Source organism: Ochotona curzoniae, unplaced genomic scaffold (assembly GCF_017591425.1).
Source record: "Ochotona curzoniae isolate NIBS_2020 unplaced genomic scaffold, NIBS_Ocur_1.0 scaffold_3890, whole genome shotgun sequence".
Lineage (NCBI taxonomy): Eukaryota > Metazoa > Chordata > Mammalia > Lagomorpha > Ochotonidae > Ochotona > Ochotona curzoniae.
In genome coordinates, this window is record NW_024467115.1 from 32,412,637 (window position 1) to 32,424,717 (window position 12,081).

General features: G+C 39.9%; 2 protein-coding genes across 15 annotated transcripts in view; one reads left to right on the top strand and one right to left on the bottom strand.

Moving 5' to 3' along the window:
- Window positions 1–12,081, top strand: part of OPRM1 (opioid receptor mu 1) — a 163,474-nt gene that overhangs the window by 135,508 nt on the left and 15,885 nt on the right. The window lies entirely within an intron of this gene.
- IPCEF1 (interaction protein for cytohesin exchange factors 1) overlaps window positions 1–12,081 on the bottom strand; it is a 184,317-nt gene that overhangs the window by 46,217 nt on the left and 126,019 nt on the right. For all 14 annotated transcript variants that reach the window (XM_040965299.1, XM_040965301.1, XM_040965296.1 and 11 more), the window contains 2 exons: window positions 4,673–4,746; window positions 3,237–3,308 (listed from right to left, as the gene is read on the bottom strand). In XM_040965299.1, the coding sequence (XP_040821233.1) occupies window positions 3,237–3,308; window positions 4,673–4,746 (146 nt within the window). The remainder of the gene's footprint in view (window positions 1–3,236; window positions 3,309–4,672; window positions 4,747–12,081) is intronic.

The window sequence follows — 12,081 nt, forward strand, 5'->3', positions numbered from 1 at the left end:
TGGGAGATATTTCTCTTTCTTCTCTCTCTCTCTCTCTCTCTCTCTCTCTCTCTCTCTCTCTCTCTCCCCCTCACACACACACACATGAACACACTTTCTCCTTTACTGTGCATCTGCCTCTCACATAAAAATGAAAAAATAATTTTAAAAATATTGCTTGCTACTCTCTTTTTTCAATTTTCTTACAAGAATATATTTCCTGTATTATCTAAGCATTTAAAGGAACATTTAGAAATTGATGTTAAAACTATACACTTAAAATATTTCATTTAAAAATACCAGTTTTTAGCTTTCACCTACTTTCATCATTAATAAGCCAAAAACCTCTGTAAAATGTATCTCAGAGTGAAATGGGCAAAATCCCCCAAAACAAGATGTGTATCAAAAAATGGAATTAAGATGTCTGAAACAAGAGCAATTCTTACACATATATTTTCCACATAGAAAGAACTGGAAAAATGAAAGAATTCTGACAATAATAGAGGTTCCTCTCACCGCTTATTATTATTATTATTACTATTATTTTGGCCAGCATTACTTGGCTGCTGTGAAAACAGTGTCTGCTCAAACTCCTGCTTAAATATTTTCCTTCTAGGACTTACTCTTTTGCTAATCCTTGTTTTTTTAAGCATTGTGACAGCAGGAAAACTTTTATTTGTGGCTAAGTACATGGATGCACAATAGGACTTACGTTTTTAGAAAAGATGATAACAGATGTTTTCTGGGCATTTGTTGTATTATTAACCTGATCTGAATGCCTGTGTGTTGTAGAGGTACACATGTTAACACATAAGTGTACAAAATAAGAGTATTCTTCCTACAAAAAGTCTGAGAGAAGCAGCTAGTACCACCAGACTTTGTTTCAAAACTTTCATTACCATTAATTATTTATCCCTGCAATGCCCCAGGCATGTACCAGGGGTCAGACTGAAATCAAAGATGCAAAGCAGAAGTTTCATCCAGGACTCCCGTGGGGGTGGCAGGGACCAGTCCTATGCCACTTCTGCTGTTTCTAAGGCTTCACACGAAAAGGAAGCTGAAGCCAGCAGCCAGAGGCAAGTGTCAAACCCATCACTCCCTGCCTCCCTGACACAGGGCAATTCAAGGAATTCACAGATGTGTCATTGACTGCTTTGGCAAGCTACAGCAGTAAGAAAGGAAGAACTTCAGATGTTACTGCAAAATATATGTCTAACTTTCATCTGCATAATGGGCAGAACAAGAGAAAAGTCAACTTGACAGCCCACAGAGATCCTGCCACACTGGCTATTAGAAAAAATATCTTCACAATAATAAATTTCAAAAAAGATAATATAATTGTATGAAGTTATGGTATATTCAGGCACATAGACATTGAGCTATTTTTATGTAAGGGACACTGTAGGAAACTTCCAAGTATAAAGATCATTAAAATATTTTAAAAGATGGAGGTCAAGAGACCTTTTATGTCACAGGATGAAGTGGGTGTGTCATACCCACAGCAAATACCCAGGTCTCTCTCTGTGACATTAGAAAACGTTTTATGTTCTCAAGGGAGAACATAACAAAATCTGCAAACAAAGCTTGGGGAGGTGGGGGCAGGGGCAACAGGGGGATCTGTAACTCCGGCTGTGAGGGGAGATCAAATCCAGCTGAGATTTTAAAGATTCGGGGGCTCTCACACTTTCACTTGTTTAAAAATGTTCTTTACTATGTGGCTGGGGCATGCACTAGGTATCAAAACGCTTGGAAGCCATTTACTGTCAGGAATGACACTGGCACTCTTTCCTTCTGAAGAGAGGAGAACTACTTGGAAACCATGTCGCTGGATAGACAGGGAGGAGGCGGTGGGGCTGGAACGCAGCTCTGGATCGGGTATGAAGTGCAGGCAGGGAGGAGACACAGGAGCGTCGGGAGACAGACAGCACTGTTTCATCACCATGGCAAAGCAGAAGGGACCATTTGGGCTTCCCTGACACTCATCATCACAGGACTCCAGGGACCGTCCGCAGCCTTCCACTTCCTGCATGTCATCTGCGTGACAAGGGCTTGGTCACTACCAGCATCCGATGACCAGCACAATCAAACTACAACTGTGTGAACATTTCCAGTCCTCTCCTTTGCTGCATTTGCTCCAACTGTTCCCAAATGCTGCAGAAAACTAAGGGAACATGGTAACATCAACAAAGGCATACAGACACTCTTTGTCAAGGAGCCTTTTGTAGAAGACTAAGTTATCAACTCCCTGCTTTGTTGTGTCTAACATAGTGCTTACATACCTTCTGTAGTAAAAGTCCACTCTGTCCTGGCCAGACCAGGTGTGTGCTGAGCAGGTGAGTTTAGGGAACAGATGAGAACACCTCTAGTCAAAGGATATACTATAGGAAGTGTGTGTGTGTGTGTGTGTGTGTGTGTGTGTGTGTTTGGCAAAAGACAATGGGTTTCTTTTTAAACTGCCAGAGCAAGACACCAAAGAAAAATTATCTAGGGCAGACAGATAGGAAAATCGTCATGTATAAATAAAATAGATTAACCCATAAGTTTATGGCTGCATGAGTTTTGCCTTCACTATGAATATTGCGCAACATCTGCTTTAATGGAACAAGAGTGGGTACTCCGCAAGCATTTTAACTGTGACGTGGTGATAATAATAGAAGCTCGTGGAAGTGGGCTTATGTTAAAAAGATGGCCTTCTGATGCTTTGGGGAGCACCCAGCTTCGGCCTTATCCAAACAACCTGGAGAGGATGGAATACGACACGCAAACCTCGATAAGGTTCGCTGATTCAAACACAGCAAACAAATAATTAACGGGATGTAAATATTAAATGGTCTCTCAACAAGGACAATTTCACGAAATATTCAGGATGAGATGCAAAGAGATGATAAGCACACAGCACGTGTGAAGTACCACAGAGAACTTCTGCATGGACGGTTCTGAAAGCTACATGATCAGGTGCAAAACAGCGTTTTTCATTGCGATACTGCTTCTACCACTGTCTCATGACTTCTCTCTACTCTGCTCAACTTAAAGGAACCGTGTAACATCTTCCTGCAGCAACTACCTTGAGTCACATCACCCTCTAAAGCGGTGTCAACTACTGGTCAAGGAAATAAGAAGACTTCAGCTGCTAAATATTTTACTCATTCAAATAAAAGAAACAACAATTGATAAGAACAAATGTTCATAATATCGACACCGGGCTAAAGTAAAGCTATTCCCCCAAAGAATTAAATGTACCGATTTCATCTACTTACATATTCATTTCCTGCAAATTCTCAGCTGCAAAGTAGAAGGTCTTGATCTGGGGATGGCTGACTCTAAAAGCACTTAAAAGGAAAAAACACCAGCACGAGAGACATCAGTATTGAATCTGAAAAAGGTGAGTCAAATATCAACTCTTCAAATTCATTTCCTCTCTTTATAAATCTATAAAACAATGAATTTAGTCACTATTGTGATTTCCTATGTGGAGCTCAGGGTCAGTTTATCCTGTCAGAACATCCAAAGCAGGACTGAGCTAAATCCAGTCAATACATTTCATTGAAAACAGAGAAATATCACTTTATTTTCACTTATCAACTGCATTAATTTAAAATTCAGAATGGTTGAAGTGTCACTACAGAAAACTGAACTCAGCTCCTTCACACAAGTATTCAAGCTCCACTCACTATAGGAATTTTGTTTGTATCAGTGTATTTAAAAAGGAAACTTCTACACTTTGACAACAGATCAAAAACTTTAACCAAGGCACCCATACGAGACAGATTATAGCTTAAAGAAAAACTATAAAGCATTAAAGTTAACAAATGACTCGTTCTTATACTCTACCATTTAGAACAAAAGCCCTAAAGTAGAAGCCAAATTTTGTAAACATCTGATTCTAAACCACAAGAATTAATACACCCGTACATCTCGGCACATTCAACCACCTCAGAGGGACATAGACTAAAAGCTGGTTCCAATTTGTTAGTTTTCTTGAGGAGAATAATCAGTTGCTGCCACTAGTAACCAAAATCAGAAGGGAAATAGTCCTTCCTATTAAGATTGGAAAAAGTGTCAAAAGTAGAAAGAATAAGAAAACTGTGAAAGAAGATCCCTACGCAAAGCCCAGTTGGATGCTCTCCTGCTGGGAGACTGGGTACCTGGGTCCAGAACTAGCTCCCTAGGGAATATGGGCAGCTCACACTCTGGGCTCTTTCCTTGTCAGCAGTACAAAAACCATGAACTTGGATCCTGCTAGTTTTCAAACTATTATACTGAAATTATTCCTGGATATAACCCCCAGTGCTTCAGAGTTTGAAAAAGTAAATACAATGGAGTTATTAGCAATCCCATGAACTAAGAAAGAGAAATGGTCCTTGAAGTCAATTCAGAAACTCTGGTGAGTCCTATTTACCTGCCCTCTATACACAGTCAAACCCTGGACATCTGACCTCGCTGCTAGTCTTGGAAGAACGCAAGACTTTCCCTCTCACACCATTCCATGCCTGTGTTTCGTGGGATTTCAAAGCCCATCTATTTCACGAAACAAAATATTAGAAAATGAGAGGCTAAGTGTTCCTGTGAGTGCTTTGGTCCATTCTGCTTTGAATTCTCAGCATTCAGATGCTCCTGTGCCCCCTGCCAGGTCAGCATTGGAAAAGGACAATGCCCAGGCCCAGATCTCTGAGAGGGTTGAGAGGCAACTTACTGCTTTTTCTTGCATTCAGATGCTCTTTCCATGGTGAAATCAGGCAGATTTACAAATCCATCTGCTTTCTCTGCCTGAAACAAACATATTCCACAACAGGAAGAAATGCATCAATACGAGGAATTACTTTACATGGTCATAAACAAGAATTAGAGGTGGTACATACAAAACCATAGAGAATCAAAAGCTATCTCCCATGACCTAACCCAGATAATTTATCAGAGAAACTAATAATGTCTTCATAATTCATCTCAAACCTTCATGAGCAGTAACAAGACACACATTAAGGATGGTTAACACACAACAGACATAGGAACTTCTCCCAGGCACAGCAGTAAGGAACTGAAATGAAAATGGAGCAGCCAGAACATAAATCAGAAGTCACATGGAATGCTGTCATCAAGGCGACAGGTTTACCCACTGCACTACACCACTGACCCGTTAAGAATTTCTTAATCTATATTTTATAGACAAATCTTACTTCAGCCATAAAGTAGCTAGACAGTTTCTCACAAACAACACTACAATCTCCTGTTATCTACACGATAAATAATGCAGGTGTCATTGGGAGATGAGTACAAAAGGTTTTTGAAGATGTACTGTAAATTTTAAAAAGCTAGATAGCTGTTAAATTATTGTTATGATTAGTGTGGAACTCTGAAGCTTTTTTTTGAAGGTTTTTTTTTACATTTCATTATTATTATCATTTTAATATACAGTTCCATATTCCCTTTTCCCCTCCCCAATTCCCCCCCTCCGACCTAGTTCCTCTATATCATTACTAACATATAGTTCTTCATACTCAGTCATATGTCCATCATGGCGGGCATGGACAATGGCAGAGAGTCCAGAATCCTATTGTCAAGATAGAGTAAACAGTTTCACTGTAAGTCCATCTTTGTCTGGAAGCAGAAATGCATACCACACTGCATCCTCACATTTGGATACGTTAGTCTCCATTTCGCAGCTACTGTACATTCCCTTAAATGAAAAGTCATGATACAAAATCAACAATAGAAAGAAAAATAGAAATTTACAATGCCATGAACTTAAATGACATGTTACTAGATATGACAGTCTCCATTACACAGCTACTATACATCCGCATAAATGAAGAGCCACAAAGCAAAATCAACATCAGGGAGAAAAAAGAAATTAACAATACCAACAAGTTAAATAACATGCTATTAAATGACTAACGTGTAGCTGAAGAAATGAAAATCAAGAACCTTCTTGAGGAAAATGATGCCACTGCATGATCTATGAGTCATTGAATGATTTAATCAGAAGAAAGTGTTTTGAAGAAATGAAACCAACAGAAAACAACAAAACCCATGTGATATAGTTTCTGCTGATCTTCGTTGGAGTGTGTCTCCTCCAGACAATAAGCAGATGGGTATTGTTTTTTAATCCAGTCTACTAATCTATGATGTTTGATTGAGCTTAAGCCATTTACATTCAGGGTTAATATATATAGGTGGTACTTTGGTCCTGTCATTTTCGCAATGGGATGTTCATTGATCTAGTCTTCTGTTGTCATTTTACTGGGATGTTCTTCTTTGGTAGGTGCTATTCCTCTTCTCTGTCAAGAGAACATCTTGAAGTATCATTTGTAGGGCAGGTTTGGAAGAGGCAAATTCTTTTTAACTTTTCCTTACTGTGGAAGGATTCTATTTCATTTTCAAAGACAAAAGAAAGCTTTGCTGGATATGTTATCCCAGGTCGACAATTTTTTGCTTTTAGAATCTGGAATATGTCACTCCATTCTCTTCTGGCCTGTAGAGTTTCCTGTGAGAGATCTCCTGTGAGTTTAATTCGCATTCCTTTATATGTCATTTGATTTTTTCACGTACACATTTAAGGATCTTTTCCTTGTGTTCAATTGAAGAGAGCTTGATTATCATGTGTCATGGTGAAGATCGCTTTTGATCAAGCCTGTTGGGAGTTCTGTGCCCCTCCTGGATCTTGTTTCCCAATTCTTTCTCTAGATTAGGGAAATTTTCCTTGATTATTTCATTACTTACATTTGCACACTCAGCTTCTCTTTCTGTATCTTTTGGCACCCCCATAACTCTTATATTTGGCCTCTTAGTAGTGTCTTTCAGTTCTTGAATACTTTTTTCAGCCTGATCCAGCTCTGCTTCCAGCTTTTTGTTTCCCCCTGGTGACAGGAACTATCTTCCAATTCTGAGATTCTTTCTTCTGCCTCCTTCATTCTACTTTAGAGACTCTCCATTGTACTTTTTATTTGCTCTACTGTGTTCTTAATTTCTGATATACCAGCCTCGATTTGCTTTATTGCTGCCATTGCTTGTATAAAATATTCCTTAAATTCTTTGAATTCTTGTATGTGCTTCTTATTGTTGACTAGAAGCTTTAAAATGAGTTCTCTGAATTCTGAGTCCCCCATTTTCTCGATGTCTTCTTCAGTGAACTCTGAGGTTGGCATAGGGTTTTGCTCCTTTGCAGGGGAGTTTTCAGTAATATTCATTGTGCCTTTGTCTCTTCTTTTGCTCTTGATCATTGTACTTCTGGTTATCAGAGTCTTCTCCTTGGGGCAGGTTTCTAAGCTGTGTCACCCACAGGTCTACAATGTGATTTACTTTTTGCAGTTGGTACACAACATTTTGCTTGCAGCCAATTGTGCCACAACCTCCAGCGAGTTCCAGGTCTGGGTTTTTATGTTAGATTTCCATTGTGATCTCCACAGCACCAGCTCCTGGCTCACTACGCTCCACCTCCTGTGATACCGTGTTGAGGCTGCACTGTTGTCTCTGCAACCTTTCTCCCACTTCCACTTGAAGCAGGTCCCAGGATTAGAGAGACACCAGGTGTCCTATATAATTAGGTTGTTGGTGGTACTGATCTTGCTAGAACCTGTTGGACGTTAGGTCTCAGTGCCACACGGACCTATTTTGACTGGTACGATGCCACATTTGGTATTATTTTCCTACGGGACCAGTGCAATCCATGGACCTCAGCGAGTTCTCTCAAGCTCAGCACATGCTCAGTTCACTGTTGTCCGCTGCAGTCCCAAAGCTATTGCCACAGTGCACAAAATGGTGCCTGACATGCCACCAATACAGTTCTTGATCTGCTGGCCATCAGATCTACGGGCTACTCAGACCTGTCTGGGTGGAACCTGTAGAATGCCACGTCGTTTCAGTTCACTGAGTCAGACATGAGCTCACTCCCAGCTCAGCGTATGCTCAGTCCTTTCCCTTGCCCTTGCCTCCTTATGCAAAATGGCGCCCAATTCAGCTCTAGGGGGCTGACTGGGCTCTAAAATCCACCCTGTTCTCGCACTGTCCGTCTGGGATCTGCTGCTCTGTCTCTGCTCCTGGTGAAATTAAACAGACCAGCAGGATGGACAGTTCTTTGTCTGGGTTCACCTCCCAAGCTCCCAGTGAAAGTCTCTTCCCACCTGGTTGCTGGTGGAGTTTCAGCTGCTGGTGGTGTTCAGATCACTGTTAGCTGAATGCCGCTGGAGTATCAATCACTGCAACACCACACTGCTGTGCCCACTGCTACCTGTGTCTGTCAGTCTCCAGGTACCCCTCTGCTGTTGTTCTGTCCTTTCCTATTTCCTGAAATATGTCCTCTCTGCTTCTTCTTGATTAATTGTTTTTCTATCCGTTTAAACGTGTCCTTACCCTATTCTGCCATCTTGATTCTCCAGAACTCTGAAACTCATACAACAGCCCACTCCATTCCTCTCCCACCTTGCCTTCACTCACAATAGCGATGACTGCCACCATATTTGCCTCTAACTATCCGTTGCTTCTCATTTCTGTTTTTCTCATATCAGTCTTCTCATTTCTGTTCCTCTTTTAAATATTTTTGTATTATTGTTATTTTCCATGATTCAGTTTTGTGGTATAGGGAATTCCCTCCCACCTCCTTTTCTTCTCTCCACATTTTCCACACACACTATTTTGCCTCATATTATTGCAATACTGCTACTACTCTGCCTACAGTAAAAGTCACAAGTGTAACATTCTGTTATTTAAGTGTACCATGGTATTATAGGTACAGGCAATAGTAGAAATTCTAGTATGGGATTGTCAAGGTTTATTTAATAGTTAGTGTCGTATTCCATGGAGTAGATATACCACAGTTTTTTGTTTATCCACTCCTCTTTCGACAGATCTTTGGGCTGTTTGCATGACTTTGTGTTGTGGAGTGTGCTGCTGTAATAAAGGGATGCAGGTTCCTTTCTGACACAGATTTCACTTCATTTAGATATATTCTCAGGAGTGGGTCAGCTGTGTCATATGACAGGTCAGTTTGCAGTTGTCTGAGCACTCTGCATAGACTTACACAGTGGCTGTATTTGTTTACATTCCCACTATTCCTAAAATGGAAATGCCCTGTCTGAATGTTCTGTCTGAAGACCCCCTCTCCTTTCATTACAATGCTCTCTACAGGAAGTATACCCACTGCGTGGCTTCACCTGTCATCATTATCCACAGATATCCAAATCTATACTTCAAACTGAGATCCAACCCTGGAGCTTCTCTCCCAGGCCTCCCACTATCCAACATACCTATTCCCATCAGCACTTCATGGATTCCCAAGAATGCTACATCCAAAACCAAAGTTCTTATCTTATCCAGTAACACAGCTGCTCCTCTTTCTCCTGTGTTCTCTACAATAATGAACTGCACCATTTCCTAACTAGTTGCCAAAAATGGCAGTCTTGAGACATCTCTTATCCTTCCATTCTTTTATCAACACCCATTCAAGTCAACTAAAGGCAGTATCACTTAATGTATACAAGATTCCAATCCATTTGTAGCCTACCACTTCCTTCTGGTCATCATTAACTTCTTGAAAAACTGCAAAAAAAAAATCCCAAATGTTCACTTTCTCCATAGTTCCCTGCTTTCATTCAAGGTAATGTCCACACTACAGTCACCGCACAGTTTACATCATGAACATTTCTCATGTCACTTCTCCAATTAAAGCTCTGCAGGGCTCCCAATTGTTTTGCTTAAAGTCTAAAGGATTTAGAAATATATAAAAGCCCTTTGTAACCAAACTCGATTAATTCAGTTTTATCTTCTCAAATCTCCCAATCCCCTGCTCAACCAAAAACAAACAGAAAAACTTAAAGAGAAAGAAAATAATACTTCCATGAAGCTAAATTAGAATGGACAACACAATGTATGCCATAAGTCTCTAGATAATTTATTCCCAGCAAATGTATCTAATCTCAAGTGATAACATTATAAGCATCAATTAATAGAAATTAAACATGTACATACATATACATGCACACCTTTTACTAATATTTTTATTTATTTAAACACATAAAAATAGGCAAGTTGTAATTTGAGCATATTCTTTTTCTGTAAAACTGAAATGCCTGACATTCCTTCATAGAATACACCAAATAAATTTGAATCAGGATAGCTTAATGTCCCCTCCACCCAGTAAGGGGTGAATCTTCCCTGTTTCATTGCTTTGGATATACTTGAGCTGTATTCAGAAATAACTGTCAAAAATGACCCTTACATGTTTGACTTGCACAAGTGACTCAACAGTGATGGTCACAGTGTGCACGTTTTGAGAGAAGAGTAGCTTTCGTCATCCTCCCGTTTCTTCCTACACTTCATTTGTTGCTTATTATACTAACTGAAGTCACTTTTTTAATAGAATCCATACTCTTCCATAATTCTTAGCTTCCTAAAAAAGTCACTGTCAAGTTTTGCATTATTACTTATAAACCCAACTCTGAATCTTTAAGTGATACCAAAACAAACCAAAAAAAAAAAAAAAGTTCTCTTGCAAGTGTATCAAACCATCTTTTTGCCATTGCCCCCAAATCTAGTCTTAAATCCTGAAGCAACATAGCACCCTTGACTTTGCTGTATGAAAATCCTTGATCCCAAAGGGTTTCCTTCTCACAACTCAGCACCTCCCTCTCTCCTCTCATTAGCTCTGCCTGTCCCCCTCGCAGGGCAGTGTCCCTCGCAGTCAGAGACATTCTTATCCAAGCAGTCCGAGTTACAACATTCCAGGGAGGAGAAGTGAGGTTGTTGATCTTATCTCTCATGTCATGAATTACTTCATTGACAATTCCTTGGAACAGTTTCCTCCTTTTCCTACAGGGTTTTACACATTCATGGATTCCAAAGGTATTGATGAGATAACTTTCAGTGAGTCAGGCACTGAGCTAGACACATGGGACAGATTCAAGAACAAAGAAGAGAACTCTGCTCCCCAGAGAAATGAGACATGCTCCCTATGTAAGCACAAAAATTACATATAGAGTGTGGCAGGCCACCACTGAAATCAAAAAATAGCATTGGTCAGAGTAAAGGGGTTCTGAGAAAAACGTGTGATAGTTTGCCTAGGGGACCTGTAATGCCTCTTCAAATTCTTTCCCCTATAAAAGTTTCCAGGATTCAACTTAAGTGCAACAATCTCCAAAATTCTTCCCTGCTCCCTGAGCCTGTGGTAGTGAGCCTCCTGTTTGCTTCCAGAACTCAACTTATCTTATTGTATTTAGTTATTCAGATATCTGACTGTGTCTCCAAAAAATATAACTTGAAAGCAATTGTGTTACTTACATACACCATTGATGTATAAGGTGTGATTTCAATAAATATGGAATGAACAGTTCTAGGTAAAAACAGAGTGGACACTATGTTTTTCCTCTGACAATAAGGAAAGCACTACAGTGAGATTCAGAAACCAATTTGGAAAAAAGTTTTGAAAATATCAACATTATCTTTGAACTCAGCAATTCCACTCCCCATATCTGCCCAAGGAAAATGAAAGCACATGCCTATGCAAAAATTTGTAAGCAAATATTTGTATGAGCAATTTCCAAAATAGCCCCAAAGAGGAAACAACTTAACTGTCCATCAGATGATTAAGAGTGTGACGTATTCATACCACTGAATTTTATTTAATATTAAAAAGGATTAAAGTACCCACATATGCTAAAAGCACGTGAAAACGTTGCACCAGTGAAAACCAGATGCTACGAATTACTGGAAAAGCAGAAAAGTACTTTCCTGGTGTTGGAAATGGGGAATAACTGTAAATAGGCATTCAGTAAGATAAAATGACCTAAAACACTCAGGAAATGTATTAAAAACCACTGAAAATTTGCATTTGAATACAGTACATTTTTTTAAAGATTTTACTTATGTTTATTGAAAACTCAGATACATAGAGAGGAGGAGAAACAGAGAGGAAGATCCTCCATCCGCTGATTCAAACCCCAAGTAGCCGCAATGGCCAGAGCTGAACCAATCCAAAGCCAGGATCCAGGCGCTTCTTCTGGGTCTCCCATGCAGGTACAGGATGCTAAGGCTTTGGGCCATCTTCAACCGCTTTTCCAGGCCACAAGCTGGGAGCTGAATGGGAAGTGGAGTGGCAGGGACACACACTGGCAC